This window comes from Tachyglossus aculeatus, assembly GCF_015852505.1.
Source record: "Tachyglossus aculeatus isolate mTacAcu1 chromosome 12 unlocalized genomic scaffold, mTacAcu1.pri SUPER_6_unloc_2, whole genome shotgun sequence".
Lineage (NCBI taxonomy): Eukaryota > Metazoa > Chordata > Mammalia > Monotremata > Tachyglossidae > Tachyglossus > Tachyglossus aculeatus.
Window position 1 is genome coordinate 13,056,470 of NW_024044829.1, and position 25,399 is coordinate 13,081,868.

Consider the following 25,399-nt stretch of genomic DNA (forward strand, 5'->3'; position numbering starts at 1 on the left):
ATGGGGGTGCCAGATCCCTGTTCCAGGCCAGGTTTGGAGTCCACTAACTATGTGGACTCTCCTCACCCTCGGCTTCAAGGCTCTCCATCACCTGGCCCCCTCCTACCTCACCTCCCTTCTCTCCTTCTACAGCCCAGCCCGCACCCTCCACTCCTCTGCCGCTAATCTCCTCACCGTGCCTCGTTCTCGCCTGTCCCGCCGTCGACCCCCGGCCCACGTCATCCCACTGACCTGGAATGCCCTCCCTCCCCACATCTGCCAAGCTAGCTCTCTTCCTCCCTTGAAGGCCCTACTGAGAGCTCACCTCCTTCAGGATGCCTTCCCAGACTGAGCCCCCTCCTTCGTCTCCCCCTCGTCCCTCTCTCCATCCCCCCATCTTACCTCCTTCTCTTCCCCACAGCACCTGTATATATGTATATATGTTTGTACGTATTTATTACTCTATTTATTTATTTATTTATTTATTTTACTTGTACATATCTATTCAATTTATTTTATTTTGTTAATATGTTTGGTTTTGTTCTCTGTCTCCCCCTTCTAGACTGTAAGCCCACTGTTGGGTAGGGACTGTCTCTATATGTTGCCAACTTGTACTTCCCAAGCGCTTAGTACAGTGCTCTGCACACAGTAAGTGCTCAATAAATACGATTGATTGATTGGTTGATGTTAGCCAGAGACTTCAGTCTGGCACACCAGGCTACCATAGGAGACTGTGTCCTGTCCCCACTGGCTAAACCCACATCTCCATCACCCAAAGCCTAGGTCGCTGGTTCAGGGACCCCCAACATCTCCTAGCATCAAACCCACAGAAACTGCCACCAGGCTTCGGAATGGGGGAGGCCCAATTCCTGGATGGCAGCACAGGGAAGGGGAGGGTGTCAGAAGGCGGGAGGTGGCCAGCATGGATTATCCATTGGATGGGAAGGCAAAGTTATAACCAACCTGTGAGCCCCCAGCCAGGGTGGACAGCACTCCCTAAGGCTGGAGATGGGGCCTGGCAGCCAGGCATATGAGGCAGGCAGAGGGAATGGGAAGATAAAGTGCCTTAAAATGACAGTAGATGGCTGGTGAAGAGAATCAATTTTTACATTTCATTCATGAAAAGGATGTCTAGTGGTTGCATCAAACAGAAACTCTTTACCATTAGCTTTAAACTACTCTATCACCTTGCCCCTCCTACCTTAGCTCCCCGATTTCCTACTACAACCCAATCCATATACCTCACTTCTCTAATGCCAACCTACCCACTGTCTATCACACTATCATACTGCTGCCCCCTCACCCATATCCCCACCCTGGCTTGGAACACCTTCTCCCTTGACATTTGACAGAAGAAATCTCTCTTCACCTTCAAAGCCTTATTGAAGGCACACCCCTTTGAGAGGTGTTCCATGAGTAGGCCATCATTCCTTTTGTCCCACTTTCTTCCTCACCACCCTTATACTTAGTTTCACACCTTTTATTTACCTCTCCATCATCCCCACAGCACTTATGTGCATGGCTGTAATTTACTTATTTACCTAATTTCTGCTTCTCCTTCTGGGCTATAAGCTCCATAAGGGCAGGGAACATATCTACCAACTCTGTTGTATTCTACTCTCCCAGGAATTTAGCACAGTGCTCTGCACAAAATAAGCCCTCAATAAATACCAATGATAGATTGTTTGTTGGCAGTGTGCTGAGAGTAGAATGCTTTCCTACTATGGCGGGGAGTTATACTGGGCTCTTAAAGGTTCTGAATACTGTGCAGACACCTATCTGTACAAAGCACTATATTGTGTGACTGCTATGTGTTGTGCTCTGTACTGTACTATCACTCTGTGCAAAGCGCAGTAGTAGTAGTGGTAGTAGAGGAAATATTTGAAGTGCTTGTTACTGAATCTGATACAGTGCCCAGTACTTGATTTATGTATTTGGAATATACAGAATAGATGAAGTGACACATTCCCTGCCTACATAGAACTTACTCCCAATGAGGGAGTCAAACAAAGAAATGTTTACAAATCTATAATAATATATAAACTGAGTATGAACAGTGATGATGGTGTAAATAAGTTCATAAGGGCTACCCCGAAGAGTAACATGGGCCCACTGGGGGCAGCAGCAGGGGGAGGAAGAAAGGGGTAAACCAGGCTTCTGCGTGACACTGAAGGCTTTTAATTGTGAGATGGAGAGACAGAACAGGGTAGCCTCAGGAAAACACAAATAAATCAGCAAAAAATGTTATTAGAATAAATGGGCTGTAAATTGAGGGAGGATTACAGGCTGCATCTAAGTTCAGTATCAGGATCTTGGATGGCTTCATGGAATCTGGGGGCTTCAGGGCCCTGCTTTAGGTAAAGACGATCTGCATAAGAAGGATCCTGTAAGAACCCATTTTTAGGTTTTAATGTGGGGAAAATGTAGCATACCTGATGTTGTAACTGAGTAACAAGATAGAGATCATGGACCCCTAAAAACTGGTCATGTAGCTGGGAGAATCAAACGAGCAATCCTGGCTCCACCACTTTCCTATTGTGTGACCTTGAGCAAATCACTTCATGGTGTGCCTCAGTTAAGTCTTCTGTGAGCTCCTAGTAGGACAGGGACTTTTTCCACCCGTTTATCTTGTATCTTCCCCGGCATTTATCATAGTGCCTGACAAATAGTAAGTGCTTAATACCAATAATAAGCAAAAATAAAAAGCAATAAAGTCCAGAAGCTGGGGCTGGAAAGGAGTCAATCAGCTCTGGAGTTCATCAGTACGAAGTATCTGTGCAGAGGGCTCAGGGGGAGGTGACGAAAAAATAGGAAAAGTGTTGCACAGACCATAGTCAACTGAAACTAAATCACTGGCTAGAGTTGACTCATGACAGTGCACATCAGAGTCGCGAGTGGAAAACTGAAATTGGACGGTTGTAAGAGTAGCATACACAGCTGGTCATAAAAGCAGGCTAAGAGCCATTGGGGGACTTGCTAGGGGAGAAGGCTGGAAGGAGGTGAGATGGTCATTGAAGGAGATCCGGTTCCTTAAGGGGTGCCTGAAACAGTCAGTGTATGGATGCCTCCTGTGAGCAGAGTGCTATCCTGGGTTCCTATTGTATGGAGGGCACTGTCCTAGGTTCCTACTAAGGACCGGGTGCTGTCCTGGGAGTCTATTATATGCAGAGCACTGTCCCGGGTAGCTCCGGTCTGCAGAGTGCTTTCCTAGGTGCCCACAGAACTCGTCATTTTCCCACGCAAACCCCGACCAATCAATCACATTTACTGAGCACATCATGTGCAGAGCACTGTACTAAGAGCTTGGAAGTGTACAATAGAACAATAAATAACTACATTCTCTGCACACAACGAATTTACAGTCTAGAGGGGAAGACAGATATTAATAAAAATAAATAAATTATTCGTTTATTTATTATGTATTTATGTATTTGTATGTACTTAAGTATTATGGTGTGGGACAGAGCAAGAAGGGAACAAGTCAGGGAGATGAAGAAGGGAGTGGGAGTAGAAAAGTGAGGGTTCAATCAGGGAAGGCCTCTTGGAGGAGATACGCTTTCAGTCAGACACTGAAGGTGGGGAGAGCAATTGTCTGTAAGACATGAAGAGAGAGGACGTTCCAGACCAAATGCAAGATTTGGGAGAGAGGTCAGTGGTGAGATAGACGAGATCAAAGTACAGTGAAAAGCTTAGAATCATAGAAGCAACGTGTGTGTGCTAGGTGTAGTAAGAGAGTAGCGAGAAGAGGTAGGAGGCGGAAAGGTGACTGAGTGCTTTTAAGGTGATTGTAAGGAATTTTTGTTTGATGTGGAGGTAGATGGGCAACCACTGGATATTCATGAAGAATGGGGAAGCATAGACTGAATGTTTTTGTAGAAAAATGATCCAGGTATCAGAGTGAAGTATGGACTGGAGTGGGGAGAAAGAGAATGCAGGAGCTCTATAGAGTAATCAAGGCAGGATAGGATATTTGCGTGGATTTACATGGTAGCAGTTTGGAAGGAGAGCAAAGTGCAGATTTTAGCAATGTTGTGGAGGTTGAACTGACAGGATTTGGTGACAGATTGAATATATGGGTTGAATGAGAGTGTTGAATCGAGGATAATGTCCAGGTTATGAGCTTTTGAGACAGGAAGGATTATGGTGCTGTCTACAGTGATGGGAAAGTCAGGGGAAGGACACGTTTTGGGTGGGAAGACAAGGAGTTCTGTTCTGGACATACTAAGTTTGAGATGATGGCAGATCATCCAAGTAGAGTTATCTTGAAGGCAGGAGGAAATGTGAGACTGCAGTGAGAGAGTGAGATCAGGGCTGGAGTTGTAGATTGGGAAATCATCTGCAGTGAGGTGGTAGTTGAAGCCATGGGAGCAAATGAGTTCTCCAAGGGAGTGGGTGTAGATGGGGAATAGAAGGGGACCCAGAACTGAACCTTGAGGGATACCCACACTTAGGCAGTGGGAGGCACAGGAGGAGTCCATGAAAAAGACTGAGAATTCTAACCTCCTTCGGATTTTCCCATTACTGTTATGGTTACGGTGGAATGCTGAGGAATAAAATATAAATGAGTCTGAGAGCTTGTTTCAAAGGCAACATAACTACTTTTTTGGTATTTGTTAAGCACTTACTATGTTCCAGGCACTTTAATGATAATAATAATAATAATGATTGCGGTATTTGTTAAGCACTTACTGCGTGCATCAGGCACTGTACTACATACTGGGGTGGATACAGGCAAATCGGGTTGGACACAATCCCTGTCCCCCATGGGGCTCACAATCTTAATCCCCATTTTACAGATGAGGTACCTGAGACATAGAGAAGTGAAGTGACTTGCCCAAAGTCACACAGCAGACAAGTAGAGGAGCCAGGATAAGAGCCCATGACTTTCTGATTCTCATCCCTGTGCTCTATCGACTATGCCATACTGCTTCACTTTACTAAGCATGGATACAAGCAAATTGGGTTGGACACATGGGGCTCACAATCTTAATCCCCATTTTACAGATGAGGTAACTGAGACACAGAGCAGTGAAGTGACTTACCCAAGGTCACACAGCAGACACGTGGCGGAGTCAGGTTAAGAACCCACCGCCTTTAGACTCCCAGGCCCGTGTTCTATCCACTACACCATGCTGCTTCACTGAACCAAGCACTGGAGTAGATACAAGCAAATCAGGTCAGACACAGTCTATGGGGCATATGGGGCTCTCGGTCTTAATTCCCACTTTTCAATGAGGTAACTGAGCCACAGAGAATTTAAGTGACTTGCCCAAGATTTCACAGCGGATAAGTGGCAGGGCCAGGATTAGAATCCAGGTTTTTCCTACTCTCAGGCTCATGTAATATCCACTAGGCCATGCTGCCGCTCCTGTGCCGCTAATCTCCTCACTGTGCCTCGTTCTCGCCTGTCCCGCTATCGACCCCCGGCCCACGTCATCCCCCTGGCCTGGAATGCCCTCCCTCCCAACATCCATCAGGCTAGCTCTCTTCCTCCTTTCAAGGCCCTACTGAGAGCTCACCTCCTCCAGGAGGCCTTCCCAGATGGAGCCCCGTCCTTCATCTCCCCCTCATCCCCCTCTACATCCCCCTATCGTACCTCCTTCCCTTCCCCACAGCACCTGCGTATATGTATATATGTTTCTACATATTTATTACTCTATTTATTTATTTATTTTACTTGTACATATCTATTCTATTTATTTTATTTTGTTAATATGTTTGGTTTTGTTCTCTGTCTCCCCCTTCTAGACTGTGATCCCACTGTTGGGTAGGAACTGCCGCTATATGTTGCCAACTTGTACGTCCTAAGCGCTTAGTACAGTGCTCTGCACACAGTAAGTGCTCAATAAATACGATTGATTGATTGATTGATTGATACTGTTTACAACACCACTATCCTTCCAATCTCACATGTTGACAACCTTGGCATTATCCTCTGCTTATCAAATTCATTCAATAGGCATATTTGATTTGTCACCTAATCCCATCAGTTCTATCTTCATAGCAGTTCTAGAATCTATCCCTTCCTCTCCATCTGAAATGCTATCACACTGATTAAATCTTTTATCAATCCCACCTTAACTCCTCAACCTCATCACTGACCTCCCTGATTCCTGTCTCACATGTCCTGATCAAACGTAGCTCAGCTGCTTGGATCATTATCCTATAAAAATATTCAGCCCACATCTCTCCACTCCTCAAAAACCTCTAACCATTTCCCATCCACCTCCACAGCAAATGTGTAATCCTCACTAATGGCTGTAAGGCACTCAATCCAATTTTACTCCTCCTATTTTACCCCACGGATCTCCCAATCCAACCCAACCTATACATTTCTCTTCTTCAGTGCTAACCTAGCAGCATACCCTAGTGGAAGGAACATGGACCTACGAGTCAGAAGACGTTGGTTCTAATCCCAGCTCTGCCTCATGTCTACTGTGTGATGTTGGGCAAGTCACCTAAATTCTCTATGCCTCAGTTTTCTCAGTTTTACAATGGATATTCAATCCTATTCTCTCCTACCTAGACTGTGAGACCCTTGTGCAATAGGAATTCTGTCCAACATATTAACTTGAATCTATTCCAGTGCTTAGAACAGTGCATGATACATAGTAAATCCTTAGCAAATATAACAATACTACTACTACTAATAAAAATTATGACTGTAAGAATACGCCTTTATAATATTTACAATTATTTTAATGTTATTATATGATATGCTATTGTAATTATTATATTATCATAGTAATCATATTATAATAATATTACAATAGTATAATAATATTACCAATAATATAAGTATAACCTACACATGGCACCTGGATCTCACCTGTTTCTCTCCTGATTCCTTGTCTACATCCTTTCTCTTGCATGGAATTTACTGCCTACTACTTTCCCCATCACCTCTCTCCCTACCTTTAAAGTCCTACTAAAATCACATCTCCTTCAAGACCTCTATCCTGATTAGGAACCAATTTATCCTATTTGCCCTCCTTTCTATTTTGCCTATGTACTTGAAGCTGTACCCCTTAAGAGCTCACTTTTTACCCCCACCCTAGTCCCAGAACACTTAAGTATATATATCTACACTCTTCCATTCCCCCATGATTAGAATATTTAAATATGCTCTCTGAGACTATGAATTCCTTGTAGGAAGAGAACGCTTCTTCCAACTCTACTGTACCGATCTTTCTCAAGTCCCTCATACAGTGCTCGGCACACAATGCTAAAAACTGATTGTGTCTGCAGAGATCTGTTTGAAGTGTCTAATGCATGCAGTGTCTACTGCATACAGAACATTATTCTGAGTGCAGAGTGCTGTTCCTAGTACTTGCAGAATAGACAGACGTTAAGGGCACTGCCTCCATCCACGAACCTCTTCCAGTATACCAGGGGAAGCAGCGGGCACAAATTGACAGAAGGGACCCTGCCCAGGTGGAGCAGGGACTACTAGCTAACTAAAAGTGGCTCCCAAGCAGGGCAAATGGAAGAGTCTCACACTTTTCCTTCCGTAATTCTCTCACTTCATCAATTAATTGTATCTATTGAGCGCTTACTGTGTGCAGAGGACTGCACTAAGCTCTTGGGAGAGTACAGTGCAAGAGAGCCGGTAAACATGTTCGCTCCTCCCACGGAGCTCACAATATAGAGGGGAAGGCAGAAATTAAAATAAATTATTGATGGAGGTATGGAAGAGTATAGGAATATGTGCTTCGGGGCTCTGCATCTGCTTCAGCACGACTAGGTCCCAGAGAGGAGATGGGCCCCAAGAGTGTGGGTGGGCCTGTGGTGCTAGGTGGGCCCCAGAGTTGTGAACGGGATGTTTGGGGAGCCTGGGAAGGATCTTCCAGGGCACAATCAGTTTGGCATCCAGCCCCCGGGAGGAATATCCGTTGGAGGCACAGAGAGGATTTGGGGCTGCAGGACTTTTCCCTGTGGATCCTGGCCACCAACAGCCCCATTAGGACTCGGGAGCCGGCGGAGGGGATGAAGCGGCTCTGAAAGTGGCATGGAACAGAGCTGGCATGGTGGTGAGAGGCGGGGCAGGCAGTTGTCTCTACTGAAGCCCTCGACCCGTCTTTATGGAGCATATGGGGGTTCGGGATCAGAAGGAGAAGGAAGCTGGAGATCCTGGGCTATGGCAGAGTGAGGGTAGTGGTGAACTCTTCAGGGGCTGGGGAGGATATCTGACATCCTGTTGTGGGAAGCAGGGAGGGAAATATACCCCTCTTAGAGGCTGTAGCTCAACTTAGAAGCTGGGGGCTTCATGGTGCTATGGAGGAGGGGACTCCTGGCTCCATTTCCTTGGCTGCACGGGAACAGATTAGTTCAAGGGCTCAAAAGAGCTCAGACCCCGGAGCCATGTATACAGGGGTCTTGGCTGATTCCTAAAACTGCATCTCCTCGCAACGTGACCAACGAAGTTGCAGCTCAGGCGAGGATGAAGTTCATGTCCTGTTTAAAACAGCAGCCACAAGACAGCTCTTCCCACCACATCTAGCTCAAAGGGGTCATTACCCCATGCAAAGCAGGGTATGGGCAGCACAAGAGGGGAGCTTGCATGTCCAGGAGCACCTTTAAAACCTGTGCCCTCTTCACCTCCTCTCCCTTCTTTTCAGGTAGCCCGCCCAAGGGGTTGTGAATGGAATGAGGAAAACAAATGGATGCTTTCACCAATGCTGATCATGCCGGACCCTGGTTGTTCATCTCCAGGAGGGAGTCTGGTGATTCCAGGGCTAGGAGAAGTTCCTAGGTGGTAATGCATAGAGACGGGAAGGTGTGAGTGAGTTGTGTAAGTGACATAGAGATGACTCTTGCTGGTGGGCCCTTTGTGTGTTTATCCACCGGGGTGCCGCCCTGTGGCCCGGGCTGAATATAACTGGGGAAAGAGGGGAGCTCCATGCCAACCCTCTCCTCCAGGTCCAATCTCAGGTCTACTAGTTGCTTGCTCTGTGTCCTTGGGCATCTTGACTTATACACTGATGTGAATATATCTATAATTCTATTTATCTATTTTGATGCTATTGATGGCTATTTGTTTTCTTTTGTTGTCTGTCTCCCCCTTCTAGACTGTGAGCCCTTTGTTAGTTACGGATTGTCTCTGTTGCAGAATTGTACTTTCCAAGGGCTTAGTACAGTGCTCTGCACATAGTAAGCACTCAATAAATATGATCAAAAGGCTGTCCCATTTCCATCTTCACTTTTGGAAGAGCAAACAACAGGGAGAAGCATGGAGAGGGTGAGTGGAAGATAAGAGAGTACGGAAACACCACTCAGACACGGGGTGGGGTTCTACATGACTCCGGAATTCTGCTCTTTCCTTCCTCCCTCTCCCAAATAAAGGTATCTCTGTCCCCATTTCTGGGACCACTAATGAACCGTCCTCCATCTCTGTCACCACTCTGGCTGGAGGCATCAAAATGACATCACTGAGGGTCAGGAGCGATAGGCGCCCATTAACCGTTCAACCCAAGGTTCTCACCTCTCTTAATGTGGCCTTGCTTCTGCAACACATAGTCACCGTCCAAAACACTGACCAAATTAATGTGTGATTCCATGCTGTGAGGCCTCCATTCCCACAGTGGTGGCTGGGGCGAGCTGGGTTCAGAAGGTTCAAGGAGCTTGTGTTTACGTGCGTAGTTGCATGTTTTTATGTTTTCAGGTGTATTTGGATGTGCACATTTATGTTTGTTAATGTGCATGAGTGTGTGTTTTCATGTGTTGATGTGTATATAGTTGTACGGTGTTGCGGGGTCGATGGGAGCAGGCCCTATAACATTGCCAACTTGTATATGTTGCCAACCTGCACTTCCCAAGCGCTTAGTACAGTGCTCTGCACACAGTAAGCGCTCAGTAAATACGATTGAATGAATGAATGAATTGCCTGGACATGACACCGGCAGTATTGTGCCAGGGCCCTGAGAGAAGACGTCCTGAGAGAAAAGACAGGACATATTTGCATGTGTGTATGTGTATGAGTGTGTGTTTTTGGTAAGGGGTGACACAACATCTGGCAATTTCTAACGGCAGGGTCCTCAGTGTAACACATGGGAGCAACCTGGGAGCAACCTGCCCCTGGGGGGTGAGGCCTGTAGGAGTTGGTGAATATAGTGGGGGAGAGTGGGAGGGGAGAGTCTGAAGGGATCTGTGAACAGGAGGCTGGAAAAAGGAGGGGATAGAACAACCCCTCGGGCACTCGTTGCACTTGGTGTGCTTTCAGGACATGGACCCACACCATCCAGGCCAGGGCATAGGTGGGGTGGGGATTGGCATCCCAGTCCAGGAGTTCTATGTAGGGTGAAGTGGGGTGGGCTTTGGCAAGAAGATCCACAGAGGGATGAATCCATGCTCCGGCTTACCCTTGACTCCTCCCTTCCCCTTGCCTGCAGGAGACCCAACCCCATCATAGATCAGCAGAACAAATCCACCGTGACAGAGTTCAGCCTCCTGGGTCTGTCCAGCCACCCAGAGTTGCAGCCTGTCATCTTTGCCCTGATCCTCACCATGTACCTTGTCAACCTGGCCGGAAACAGTTTGATCATCACAGTTGCCTGGACTGACCCCAAGCAGCAGACCCCCATGTATTTCCTGCTCAGCCAGCTCTCCTGCGTGGACGTGGCCTTTGCCTCCATCACTGTCCCACAGTTCCTGGTTCACACTTTCTCCAAGCGTAAAGCCATCCCTTATGGCAGCTGCTTTGTACAGATGACCTTTTCCCTGTCTGCGGGCAACATGGAAGGCTACCTACTGGTTACCATGGCCTATGCCCACTATGTGGCCATCTGCAGGCATCTGCACTGTGCGGCAGCCATGACCCACGGGCTCTGCGTGTGCTTGGTGACTGGGTCCTGGGTTCTGGTGACCCTCCTCGGTGCCCTGCATGGCATCCGGTTGTCCCTGGGGTCCTACTGCAACAACCCGATCCTGCACTTCTTCGGTGACATCACCTTCCTGGTGTCACTTGCCTGCCCCAAGCCCTTTCTTAACGACCTCGGTGCTTTTCACCGAGGGCATCGGAGTGGTCATCTACCCTTACCCCTTCATCTTGGCCTCTTATGCCCGTATAGGGGCTGCCGTGCTAAGCCTGAGCTCAGCTTCCGGGCTACGCAAGGCCGTGTCCACCTGTGGCTATCACTTGCTAGTGGTGACACTGTTCTATGGCACGGTGATATACCTGTGTTTCCAGCCCCCCGGCCACTCCAGCCTGGAACAACCGGCACGTTGCCAGCTTGTACACGGTGGCATTGCCCATGCTGAACTCGCTCATCTATAGCCTGCAGAATCATGATATCCAGGGGGCTATGCCGAGGTTTCTGAGGAAGGACCTTCGGGGGCCCAGCTAATGGACCAAACCCTGATCAGTCCCACTTCCCCTTTTCCTGAGGCCTGCATGTCCTCCGACCGCTTGAGCCCACTGTTCATGGCAAGGCAGAACACCAGAGTTGGTATAGAGCCCCGGGTTGGTCAGACACAATGGTCTGACCCTCTTTGGCTAATCTCGATCCTCGAATAGATGGAATCCACAGTTTGGAGGGAACATGACGAATTTCTGGCCATTCTTCGCGGGTCTGGGCCCTTTCTCCACTGGGATCCGACTTCCACAAATTGCCTTGGCAAGGACAGTTGGGAAGGGTGCGAGCACCTAAACTGAGTCTAGGGGCAGGAAGTAAACCCAAGAAGTGTCAGCTGAAGTGGTCACTGCCAGGTTCTCTTATCGGAGGCCACAGCTGGACACCAGAAATGTAGCTGGAGAAGGAGGCCAAGGTCTTTTATCCACAGGCAGAACAACAACGGGAATCAGCTGTGTTGAGGTCTAGAAGGGGCGGGCATGGTGGGAGGGGAGAGGAATGAGAGCCAGGAGGAGCAGTTTGAAATTCTACAACCTGACCCAAGTCTTACATTGGGGTGTGGAAGGTCAGGAGAAGGAAGCCACCCGGACCTCCTAGCCCCGGAGCTATTTCCCTGTCCATTCCAGGTCCCATCTCCCAGCTTTGACTTGCCCGGCCTGGATGATGGCTGGCTTCAGGGGTTTTTTCCAAGGGCTCACAGTGGCTTGCTGAGAACGAGCACTTAATACAGTACTCGGTGCTCTGGAGGCGCTCATCGCCTACCATTATTTGATCAAGAACGAAGGAAGGGAACATGCAGAAGCTGGTTCATTCATTCATTCATTCAATCGTATTTATTGAGCGCTTACTGTACTAAGCGCTTGGGAAGTATAAATCGGCAACATATAGAGACGGTCCCTACTCAGCAATGGGGTCACAATCTAGAAGGGAGAGACAGACAACAAAACAAAACAAGTAGACAGGTGTCAATACCACCAGAATAAATAGAATTATAGATGACAGCTTGCTTCAGTGGGTTCTTTTAAGGGCTCAGAGTGGTCTACTGAGAAAGAGCACTTAATACAGTGCGCTCATCGCCTACCATTATTTAATCAAGAACGAAGGCAGGGAACCTGAGGAAATTGGTGGTTCGCGGATTCTCCACTAAAACCAACCACTCCCCAGTCTGGCCTGTTGCTGTCTATAAGGAGCTCCCCACTCTGGGTGAGAACATAGATGGGCCCCTAAGTGTCGGGTCACATCTCCCAACATGCACTGCTCTCTCCTCCCTACTGAGTAGCTATGGAGGGTGTAGTGTCTCCAAAACCTACCCCACCACACACACCTCAACTAACCTCTTAGCTGAATCTTACTCTGGCCTTTCAACTCCGTTCCCTCACCTACGCTGTTCCCCCATTTTGGAGCACCCTTCTTCCCCAGGTTCAGCAGATCACAGTCCTCTCCACAGTCAAATCCTCGTGAAGACCTACCTCATTCAACAAGACTTCCCTGATTTATTCCTGCATCCCAGGTCTTATAAACTCAATAGTCATTTATAGCACTTGTGTTTCATTCTTTTACTTTGCATATACAGTCATTCAGTCGTACATTCAATTACTTTCATAGAGTAGTTATAAATACTTGAATGTCTGCTCTAACATTAGAGTGCAAGCTCTTTATGGGAAGGGAACGTGTTGCTTGTTTTGTAGTTTCCAAGCAGTTAGTATATTGCACTGAACTTCAATAAATATTATGACTGTTAATACAGCCGGTGCCACCCTGCTCTTTGGGTGGCTGCTGCCTGGCAGTCCGCAGAAACTCGTGGTTTCTTCCAGCCCTCAGGCACAGGAGGCCGTGACCCAGAGAGGTCCATCAGTGACCCAGGAGGGCCCTAGTTGACGCTGCCATTTAGGAACCCACAAACCCTGCTCCCACCATGACCCTGCTTTCGGGAATCACTGCTTCAGCCCAAGGGAAAGCTGACCTATTGATTTAGTATATATGGCATCATCAATATTGCTGTTTTCAAAGCATGGGAAGTACAATAGACTATAGTCATGACTCCCGACTTCGAGGACCTTACAGTCTAGCAGGGGAGACAGTAAAGTTAATTCTAATAGAGTAGGAAGATATACATTTAAGTGTTACAGGCGATTGTCAATAGTTAGGTGCTTAGGTGATGCTGAAGTGCTTAAGTGCCAGAAGGGGAAATACAGGACAGAGACATTAGGAATCAAACAGGAAAGACTTCCTCGAGGAAAAGTGATTTCAGAAGGGCTTTGAGGCTGAAGAGAGCAGTGATGTCTTGGGTGTGAAGAAGGAGTGAGCTCCATTCAGAAGGGAGGGCACGAGCAAGAGATGGGCAGTGACAGAAACAAGAATGAGGTACAGTGAATAGGTTGGCTTGAAAGGAGTGAAGCATGAGATCTGTGTTGGAGTGAGAGAGGAGTGAAGATAAAAAGTAGGGAGAGAACCAATTGAGCGACTTTAAACCCAATGGTCAGGAATTTTTGCTTGTTGTGGAGAGGGAGGGGTAGGCATTAGAGGATTCTGTGGAGTGGGGAGACGTGCACAGAATATGGCCTCTTGGTCAACCTGTGACAATTGCCCTACCAACATCACTATCTTCCTCACCATTGTGAATATTTACTGGGCACCCGATGTGCTCAACTACTATAATGATTACAGTTCCAGAACTACCGTCTTTCAACTATGTTGAATTACATTCTTCCAAGTACAAGGCTTTGCACACAGTAACCACTCAATTAGGACCACTGATTGAGAGATTGATTCTGTACTGCGACCCTACTAGTTCTGGTATTTGTTAAGCATCTACTATGTGCCAGGCACTGTACTAAGCACTGGGGTGGATACAAGCAAATTGGGTTGACACAATCCTGGTCCTTGAGGGGCTCGTAATTGCAAACCCCATTTTACAGATGAGGTAACTGAGGCACAGAGAAGTGAAGTGACTTGTCCAAGGTCACACAGCAGCAAAGTGGCAGAACAGGATAGAATCCATGACCTTCTGACTCTCAGGACTGGGCTCTATCCACTATGCCTTGATGCATTCCTAGATGCAGGGTGGTGTACCAGGCCCCTAATGTGCATGGAGTGCTATACTGGGTGCCTATTGTGGACATAATATAGACTGGGCAACTATTGGGAGCAGACTGCTGTATTAGGCACCTATGCTATGCAGAGTACTGTATTGGGCACTTGGGAACATATCAGAGAAGCGTGGCTCAGTGGAAAAACCCCGTCATGGGTTCTAACCCCAGCTCTGCCATTTGTCAGCTGTGTGACTTTGGGCAAGTCACTTAACTTCTCTGTGCCTCAGTTACCTCATCTGTAAAATGGGGATTAAGACTGTGAGCCCCACTTCGGACAACCTCATCACCTTGTATCCGCCCCCCCTCCCGCGCTTAGAACAATGTTTGGCACATAGTAAGTGCTTAACAAATGCTATTATTATTATTATTATTATTATTATTATTATTATTATTATTATTATTATTACTATCCCTGCCCTCAGGGAATTTGGGATTTCTGCGGTCTCCCTCAGTCTCCTCAGCAAATTCCACCTGGGGCAGGATCTCACTTCCCTCTGTGAAATGAAGAGAACAGTCCCCGCTGCTGAGAGGAGGACAAGAGATCACTGATCGGGGGCAGTTTGAGGGAAAAAAAAAACACAGAAGGCTGGGCCTATCAATTTTCCTTTTTTCCAGGTGCTGACAATTCTTCCTTCCATGCCACTCATGAACACACCACCACTGCGACAGTAGAATTTACTCCTGAGCAGTCTTTTCTGTGGCAGCTTCGCCCGCTGGCTGGTCAGACTCCTCCAAGTCATGGTCACTACGATCTCCGGGACCCAATCAACCTGGAGTCGCCTCTCAGGCTTCTCGGGGACTGGCATAGTTGGGCTGGTACGGCTCGGCCCAACTGAACCTTGGTGCAAAGATCAGACCCTGGAGGTAATTAGCCCTGGAAATTCCTGGCACCACTTGGGCTACTGGTTGCATCAGGTGGTGCAATGCCCACCCATGACAGTTACCCCTTCTATCAGCCCCTCTGAGGGCTGGCTAATAAGGGGCTGAATCACCGGCCTCATCCATGCCATCTGGGGACCATAGGGAGATGACCTCCCTTCTGAATGGGTGGTGCCAGTTTTGGAGAGCCTTGGTCAATCTAGTGGCCCCTCTGAGTAAGGACAGAGCCTGAGGCAGGGAAGCAAAGGGGAATGGAGGACCAGGGTCAGGGTCAGGAAGCTCAGCTGGGTAACATTCCTGGCTTCTCTGAGTTCTCAGAGTTTGGGGACATACACCTATTCTAGTCCCAGCACTGCACTGATGTGCTGTGTGATGTCGACAAGTCACTAACCTCTCTGAGTCTCACATTCCTCTGTGAAATGAAAAGAGCACTCCATGTTAATTAAATAAATAAATAATGATGGCATTTTTAAGCGCTTACTATGTCCAAAGCACTGTTCTAAGCACTGAGCACTGTTCTAAGGATCCCTGATGCTAGGTAGTTTGGGAAAGAAAACAGAAGGCTGGGCTTAGCAATTTTCCTTTTTTCCAGGTACTGGCAATTCTCCCTTCCATGCCATTCTTGAACACACCACTCATAAACACCCAACTCATGAACACTTCTGCATGTCTGCCGTGGCCTGCGGTCCTGTGTGGTCAATAATGGCCACCAATGGGGAGGTTGAACAACCATTACCCACCTCCTGGGCAGGCATGGATATCTGGAGGGTTAGGCACCTAGCTGTGGGTGGCAGGTGACAGTGCTGTGAATCTACTCTCCAGTGCAGCCAAGGAATAATGCAAGAGCATCTTCTCTCAGAGAGGGGAGTGGAGTGGGCAGCAAGATGATGGGCATAGGCAGAGAGGGAGGGAGGATAGAAGTATGGACAGCCTGGCCCAGATAAGGCTGGGTGACCCTGGTGCTCCCTCTGTCCCACCCATAAGGAAACCCGAACTCCCAGAACTCAAGCCAGAATCCTCTGTGACCCCCAAAGCTAGCAGCCAGTGGATTTCGCTGTGTGGGGCTTGCCATGGCCCTTGCCCATTTTCTAGCTAACACTGTGGGTGGATGCAGTAGGGCCCGGAAGAGAGGGTCTTCACTCCTCAGGGTCGGGTTCAGACAGTACCCACCCAGGGCGGTGAAATGCTTAAGGCTAGAGGGAAGGGCCATGTCTTGGGGAGAGAGTATTGGGCATGCTATGCAGGGAGAGAGCTCCAAACTGCAGGGCCCAGTGCAGGTGGATAAATGTGGATCTGGAGCGGGCAGGACAGTGTCTGTAGGAGCTGTGCTCATACAGCATACTATGAGAGAGTGTGTGTTGGGGGGGAGGGTTGGGGGTGAGATAGGGCTGGGGTCTAGGGGCTCTGGACAAAAGAAATACCCCCAGTGTGGGGGGTACGACACACTCACTTCAGCCCCTAGCAGGTTCAGTCTGGTTCTGCCCATACTGGGCTGTGGCTCAGAGCCAGGGCTATTGCAAATTCACTCCAAACAAGAAGCTCCAACAGGGAAGGGGTGGGCAGTGTCGGTTGAGACGTAGCTCAGCCCAGGCCTGGAAGGTGGGTAGCTATAGGGCTAGGGTCAGCATCAAGGAGCACAGCTGGACCACGACCTCAGAGAACCCAGACCCTGTCCTTGGCTGGCCACAAGCCCCAGATCTGTACTACCGGGCTGTACTGGGCCCCATAGCCAAGACGGGCTGGAGATGGGGGGTGGTATGCGAACCTGGGCATGTTACCCATGGGTGGTAGCAGGGTTTTCTTCCATTTTCCGTTGGAATGGGAATCCCAGATAAGCTTCCCCCTGCTCCATTCCCGTGCTAAAGGAGTCCAGGCATGGGGGAATGGGATCCATCCTGCCTGGAAGCTGTTCAGGTAGTTATTCAGGCAAAGGACAATGGGAATGCCTTTCCATTTATTCAGGTTGCTAGGCAAGTCTGCCAAGGGAAGTCATAAGAAGAAACTGAGGCAATGTCACCCAGAACAGCAGGAGATATGAGGGTTACGGGGTGCTCATGGCTGGCCGGCCAGTGTCCTTGATGGTGCCTGGCCACTCACTTATCCTCACCTCTGCTTTCCTCTGTCTATGCCTTTCTCTTACTCTCTCCACCCTTCTTCCCCTTTCCTCTCCTCTGCCCTTCTTTCCCCTTCCCTCTCCTTCCTCCATACTGTCTTTCTCTGCCTTTCCTTCCCTTTCCCCTTTTTCTGTTCTTCTCTCTCACCGCCCCCTTTTTCGATCCTTTCTCCCCTCTTCTTTCTTTGACCATCGCTCCTCCAGCCTTTCTCTCCCTTCTCTCCCTTCCCCCATTTCTTCGGGATTTTTTCCCCTATTCTTTCTCTGCTCTTCTCTCACCTCTGCTTTTTCTGTTCTTCCCTCTCCTATCTTTTCTCTATCCTTCTTTCCCCTCCCTTCCTTCTGTGCCCTTCCCTTCCCCCCTCCACTTTCTGGTCCCCTTATTCCCCATCCCCATCCCTCCCCCTCTCTCTGCTGAAGCCGACACGAGTCTGGGACTGAGCCCCATTGTCCCTGGGAACCAGACCCCGGTCAGTGAATTCATCCTTCTAGGTCTGTCTGAGCGCCCGGAGTGGCAGCTGGCCATCTTAGGGCTGATCCTGGCCATGTAACTGCTCACGGTCACCAGCAACACCCTTATCATTGTAGTCACCCTGATTGACCCCAGCCTGCAGACCCCCGTGTACTTCCTGCTCGGCCAGTTGTCCTTCGTGGACATGGCCTTCGCCTCCATCACGGTTCTGCAGATGCTGGCTCACCTCTTCTCCACCAGCACGGCCATATCCTTCACCAACTGTCTGACCCAGCTCTTCTTCATCCTGCTCGTCGACCCCATGGAGGGCTACCTGCTGGCCGCCATGGCCTATGACCGCTACGTGGCCGTCCGCGACCCACTGCACTACGTCACCCTAGTGATCCGCGGCCTCTGCCTGCGCATCATCGTGGGGTTGGGACTCGTGGTGCTCTGGAGCGCCTTGCTCAACACTGTGCTCATGGCGCACCTCACCTTCTGCTCCTGCCGCATCCTGCAATTCTTCTGCAACATCACGCCCATGCTCCAGCTCTCCTGCAGCCGCCCCTTCCTCAATGAGATGCTCATCTTCACCGAGGGCACGGACATCATCCTGGGGCCTTTCCATTTCATCCTGGCGTCCTGCGCCCGCATCGGGGCCGCTGTGCTATGCCTGTGCTCCGCCGCGGGGCTGTGCAAGGCCACGTCCACCTTCGGCTCTCATGTGCTGGTGGTAACACTGTTCTATGGCCCAGGCATGCACATGTACATGCGCCCGGCAGGGAGTGCCTCTGAGGGCCGGAAGCGCCAGGTGGCCATCTTCTACACCCTGGTCACGCCCATGCTCAACCCTCTCATCTACAGCCTGAGGAACCACGAGTTCCAGGGCGCCCTAAGGAGGCTGACCTCCAAGAGGGCAGCTGCCAGCATCAAGAGGCTTGTTTCCCTCACCCGCTTCCCGGACAGAGAAGCCACCAGAGAACACAGTATCACTGATAATTTTTATTTGGGAAATTATGTGTGCTGAGAGCCATTCTGTGTGCTTACCGTGTGGAGAGCATTACATTGGATGTCTACAAGGTGTGGAGGGCTGTTCTAGCGTTCTACTGCATGCAGAGTCCTGTGCTGTGAGTCTACTCTGCAGATTATTGTACTGGCCACCAAATATGTATAGAATGCTGTAATAGGTTCTTGCTGTGTATGGGACATGGTACTCTGAGCACTGTGTGTAGACTGTTGGATTAGGCTCATGATGTGTGTTGAATGCTGTACTGATCTCTTACTGTGCGTAGAGTACTGTACAGGGCATCTACTGTGTCCAGTCCATTTTACTAGGCACATAGTGTTTTCAGAACACTGCACTAGGCTGTTGCTGTGGACATAATACTGCATTGGGTACTCACAGTACTAGAGTGTTGCACTGTGCACCTAAAAAACTAATAATAATAATTGTGGTATTTGCCAAATGCTTATTATGTGCCAAGCACCATACTAAGTAAACATTGGGGTAGATATAAGTTACTCAGTTTGGACACTGTCTAAACTGGTACCTATTCTTCGCAGAGCACTGTACCGTCTGTCTTCTGTCTGAAGAACACTGAATTGGACCCCTGCTGTGTGCAGAGTGCTGTGGTAAGTGCCTACTTCATTCAGAACATTTTGCTGAGCACATGAGGGAGTTAGATAATAGTAAAAGGCACAACTCTAGTCCTTCAGAAGATAGGGAGTGAGATAATCAGAAGGAAATGAGTGGTTGTGGGGGAGGGGAAGGATCCAGTGCTCTTTAACTGGATTGCAGGGCTTCTACCTAGAGTCCTCAGAGTAGAATCATCTGTTCACATCTGGACAAGTCCCAAAATCACCCTCACACCAAACAATAGCATGTAGTGCCCTCCTACTCTGTGTGAGGGGAAGCACTGTACTGAGTACCCACTGAGTGTGGTGCACTGTACTATGTGTTTGGGAAGCTCAAAGAAAGTAAGTGACACACTCCCAGTGCACTAGTACTTTACCAGTGAAAGGCTATCCAATCCTGGCAGAGAATTTGTTCTCTGGTCTTCAGAGACCAGTCCATACCACTCTCTCCTGCATCCCCTTCCAGAATAGCATGGGTGCATCATTGTAAAACTTTCACACCAGCCTGAAGTAGTGCCAGACTCGATTGGGCATACCAACCCAGAAAATTCAGCTTGTCATCAAGTTGAAACCCCAGATTGTTTAGTTCTGAGACTGTGTTTCAGCATCTCAGCAGGCTTGTGGGCTGGACATTTCTTCCCTGGTGCACAATCTTTAAGATGTACCTGTTAGATTCCATCTTAGTTTGGTAAGGGTCAATTTCCAGTCCAGATAGACCACTCTTGAGGAAACCAAACTATAAGCAAAACCCTGCCCACAAATAACTATTCTCCATCTGCCCGGTTTAGTGCCATTGAAAATATGCCCTCACCCGGCTCCTTGGACAAGTTAGTGACCAGACCCGACACAAGCTCAATCCCCACCGGCCAGCCCTTGCACTCACCCAGTCACCCAGCCTTTAGGGGGCGGGGGAGGCAGTCATACCAGACAACCAGGAGAGTGGCCTTGAAGTAATCACCAACCCAGGGTGGACATTAAGAGTAGCATCTCTGCAGTCATCACCAGTCCAGGGTGGACGTCGAGGAGAGTGGATCTGCATTTATCATTAACTCAGGGTGGACATCAAGTATATAGGCTCTGCAGCGATCATCAACCTAGGGTGGACATCGAGAAGAGAGGTCCTGCAGTATTCCAGGCTGGATATTGAGGAAGGCAGCCCCGCAGAGATCACCAATAATGGGGTAGATGACAAGGAGAGAATCCTCGGACTGTGGCTATGGTGTCAAGACACCTTAGCCACTGTTGTTACCAGTCCAGATACCATAACCACCTTGGGTAGTCATTCACACATTGTAACAGCCTAGGTTACTGTAAACCGTAGCTACCTCAGTATGCATCCAATACCGAACTAACTAATCAATGTGGTTGATGCAGCAGCAGAGACCAGCAAACAGTCATTGCAATGGCAGCAGGCATTCTGCTTTCATCAGGTTGTTCCCTCTAATAATTTATAATAGTAATGGAATTTGGTAAGCACTTACTATGTGCCATGCACTGAATTAAGCACTAAGGTAGATACAAAATAATTCGATTGGACTATGTGGGAGGGAATCTCCTTATGAAGGAGTGGGATTTAAACCACATTTTACAGCTGAAGAAACTGAGACACAGATAGGTTAAGTGATTTCCCCAAGATCACCCAGCAGAGAAGTGGCTGACTCAGGGTTAGAACTCAGGTCTTCTGACTCGCAGGCTTGTGCTCTTTTCAGGAGGCCACGCTGCAGTGAGACTACGCTGCAGTGAGAATATGATTTCTTCATCATGCTGGATTGCCAAAGGGCTGCGGTCAGATTTATCCTGTCCAATTGACCATCCACCTACCCTCATAAAACGTCTCTGTCACACTGGTCAGGAAATGGAAGGGACAGACTTTCCAAGACTACAGTAGGGAAGTATCAGAGGCCAAGGCCTGTCACTGGCCATGCTTCCACTCTGGCCATGTTTCCCATCGCTATTCCCCATATTCCTGCCCATGCTCTCAAACCACCCATGCTCTCTCCTGCCTACGCTCCTTCCTTGCCCAGGGTCCCTCCCTGCACATGCTCCCTCCTTAACCTTGTTCTCTCCCTGGTCATGCTCTGTCTTTGGCCATGCTTTTTCCCTTCCCACGGTCCCGCGCAGCCCCCATTCCCCTGCCCATACTCCCCCTGTCGTCTGGCTCCCTCCCTCGCCTTGTTCCCTCCCTGACTCTGGGCAAAAGAAGGACAAATGGGCTTTCTCATTCCACAAATTCAGCTTCCTTCACCTGATACTGTTAAAAGTTTAATTGTTGAAACTCCTTTCATCCCATCTAAAGTCTGAACTCATGGCGGATCTTTCAGAGTTGATGATGCAGTGAAGATGCACACCAACCCCAGGCATTCTATTCAGAGGCAACGAGGACGTGGAAACCAGCCGGGAGGAGGAGACCAACCCTTTATGGAAAAGACAAAGATAAAAGACTCTCCACCCTGGAAACCTCTATTGAACCGACAGGGCCATCCCCTAACCCGGCCCTTCCCTCAACATGTTTCCTGCGGCCCTAGCAGGTCAATTAGTATTGCTGGGCCTGCCCCATCCCCCAAAGGGAAGTCGCCCCACCATTGCCGGTAGCCTCCCTCAGCTTATGGAGTCTCCTTAACCCCTACCAGCATCAAATCCACAAATACAGAAACCACCCCTCAGCCAGACCCAAACAGTCTCTTGGTGCTCTCAGACAGACACAGCTGATACTTAGTGCCATGTGGAGGGGCTCAGAGAAATGGGTAGAACATCAACTGATGGAGTGGTAATAGCAGTAATAGCCACTATGTGCAATATATCTTATTAAAAGCTTGGGGAGTTCAAAACAAAGTGTCACGCTCCTTGCCCACATAGAACGTACGTTCTCTTTGGGTAAGCAAACGTATAAGCAACATGGCTCAGTGGAAAGAGCACGGGCTTTGGAGTCAGAGTTCATGGGTTCAAATCTTGGATCTGACAATTGTCAGCTGTGTGACTTTGTGCAAGTCACTTAACGTCTCTGTGCCTCAGTTCCTTCATGTGTAAAATGGGGATTAATATTGTGAGGCCCCCGTGGCACAACCTGATCACCTTGTAACCTCCCCAGCGCTTAGAACAGTGCTTTGCACATAGTAAGCGCTTAATAAATGCCATTATTATTATTATTTATTATATAAGCATTTATGAAGTAATCAAAATAAATGATTGAATGCCTGAGGAAGGGCATAAGTAAGTATATAAATGTTAGACATGTCTGATGAATTTATATGACTTGGGATGCTGGAAATTAATTGGGGAAGCCTTGTTGGAAGAGGAGGACTTTGAATATGGGGAAAACTGTGGTCTGTTGGATTTGGGGTTGGGGTTGAGTAGGGAAAACAAGCATAAGCACAAGGATGGGGGCAGGGGAATCAAGTGTGAGGAACACTTAGAAAGTTAGCTTAGGAAAATGAAGAGAGTGGGTTGAGGAGTAGGGGTTGATGAAGGAAGTTATGTAAAATGGGATGGATTGATGGAGAGCTTTGAAATTGAATTGTTTGATACAGTAGGGCTCATGAAGCCAATGGATGGTTTGAGGAGAGGGGGGATGTGCCAAGGGACTCTTAGGAAGAAGGTCTTTGCAGCAGCTTGAGCTATATTTTGAAGAGGGGAGAGGCTGGAGGCGGGAAAATCAGCAAGGTGGTTGATGCAATAGTCTAGGGGTGACATAACCAGAGTTCCACCAGGATGGCAAACGTTTGGGTAGAGAGGAAGAGACAAATCTGGGAGGAAGACTGGCAGGTTTGGGCTATAGACTGATTGTGTGAGTTGGAAGACAGCAAGGAATCCAGGAGAGTTCCAAGGTTATGGATTTCTGGGACAGAGAGCATCACGTATTTTAATGTCTGAGATTGGAAAGTAAGGAAGATGAGTTGTTATGAAAGATAAGGAGATTTAGGAGATAAAATAAGTCATTCTGTTTATAGCATATTAAGGTGGACATTCATGGGGAGATGACCCGGAGGCCAGAGATTTGGGATTGCAGGATAGTTGAGATGTTAGAGCTAGAGAAGCCACACTTCTTTTCCAGCAGCACGGCTTAGTGGATAGACCTTGGGCCTGGGAGTCAGAAGGACCTGGGATCTAATACCTGCTCTGCCACTTGTCTGTTGTGTGACCTTGGACAAGTCACTTCTCTTCTCTGTGCCTCAGTTACCTCACCTGTAAAATGGAGATAAAGAGTGTGAGCCCCTTGTGGGAATGGAACTGTATCCTACCTGATTAACTTGTATTTACTCCAGTGCTTATAACAGTGCTTGGCACATAGTAAGTCTTTAACAAGCACCAGTATTATCGTTACCATTATTATTATTACTAAGGTAGATTTGGCAGTCAGTAGGGTGGAGATGGCAATGGAAGCCATGGGAGCAGATGAGCTCCCCAAATTAGTGGGTGCATTGCAAGAGCCCACAGGGAGACTCACCTTCTCTCAGGGCCCACTGAAACCTGCTACATCCATTGCTGACTGGGAAATACTGCACAATCACAAGAGTGTGTGCATGTGCGTGGGTGTACGTGTATACACTCAAGTTTCAGAAATACAATATTTTATACACTCCAGTTTCAGAAATACAATATTTCAGACTACTGAAAGGATGAGGAATTCATGATCTATGCTAACCACGTCTCGGCCTTCAATTGACCTGATAATATCCAGCTGTGACTTTCACCCACCAGGGCAGGGAGCCTATCCCCTGAGGAAAATTGCAAGGATTTCAGGTCCTTTTTGCTCCTGCAGGAAGTCATTTCCCTGTGAAAGAAGACGAATTCCCAAGAGCCCACCCAAGACAACGATGAGCAATGAACATTCCCTGGGAATTGTCAAGGGCAAATGGACAGGAGGCTGGAATAGATATGAAGGGAATGGCATGGCACCTAGTGGCAGCTCAAGAAACGTCACTATTACCACCACCACCACTGCCACCGCCACGACATTAAGTGGTAAACTGTGTGACCCTTGGCTGTGGACCAGGTAAACAGTGCAAGCATTTGACCTAGTCCCATTTCACTCCCTCTCCTCCTTGCCCCTCCTCCTAGTATTCAGCCTTGGAATATCTCTGATTAGTCAGGCATTGACTGTTTGTTATTACTTATTTCATTTATTGAGCCTTTCTGTGGACCAAGCCCTGGGCACTGGGTAAAGGCTCCAAGATGATCACTGAGGCCTAGCTCCTGGCCCATAGGGGTTCCAGATCTAAGTCGGGGCAATCCCCCTGGGAAAGAAACAGTAGGATAAGTACAGCAGTAGAGATGAATGAACAATGATGTGAGAACCATCTCCCAGTGTCCCAGTCAAGCCATCTCCCCAAAGGATGCCATTTTCCTGAGCCCCTAGAATACCATCCTTATGAGCCCCGAGGGTGCTATCTCTCTGAGCCTCTGGCATGCTATCTTCCTGAGTCCTCCAGGATGCCAACTTCCCAACCTCTGGCATGCCATCTTCCTGGGACTTCATGGGGCCATCTCCCAGAGCCCCTGCAGTATCATTTCCTCTTGCCTCTCGATGGCATCGCTGCCACCGTAGAGCCTTGTGGATGCTCAATTATCAGGAAGCAGACAGACCCTGTCTGAAAAGACAGGTAGCCTGACAGGACAAGGCAAGAAGCCAAACTGCCAGTCTTCCACGATCCTCTCGGCTCTCTAGCATCTGAGAGGGCCTGGCTGGAGCAGGCAGGACCTAGGTAAGGGCAGACTGTAAGCTCTTTGGGGACAGGGAACGTGTCTACCAACTTTGTTGTATTGTACTCTCCCACGCATTTAGTAAAGTCCTCTGCACATAGCAAGAGCTCGATAAATACCACTGATAATGATAAAATTACTTTTATGAAAAGCTCCTCACAACAAACATCCAAGACAGCGCTTTGCACACTGTAATCACTAG

General features: G+C 48.5%; 2 protein-coding genes across 2 annotated transcripts; both read left to right on the forward strand.

Moving 5' to 3' along the window:
• Positions 1-9,208: 9,208 nt before the first annotated feature.
• LOC119921377 (olfactory receptor 1361-like) lies at positions 9,209-13,205 on the forward strand. The gene is made up of 7 exons (XM_038741632.1): positions 9,209-9,217; positions 10,009-10,060; positions 10,199-10,232; positions 10,368-10,915; positions 11,046-11,194; positions 11,492-11,544; positions 13,115-13,205. The coding sequence occupies exons 1-7, from the start codon at positions 9,209-9,211 to the stop codon at positions 13,203-13,205; spliced, it is 936 nt and encodes a 311-aa protein (XP_038597560.1).
• A 459-nt stretch (positions 13,206-13,664) lies between these two features.
• Positions 13,665-18,889, forward strand: LOC119921379 (olfactory receptor 1361-like). Its single transcript, XM_038741633.1, has 4 exons — positions 13,665-13,691; positions 15,124-15,235; positions 17,904-17,958; positions 18,019-18,889. Exons 1-4 carry the CDS (start codon positions 13,665-13,667, stop codon positions 18,887-18,889), a joined length of 1,065 nt encoding a protein of 354 aa, XP_038597561.1.
• The last annotated feature ends 6,510 nt before the right edge of the window (positions 18,890-25,399 follow it).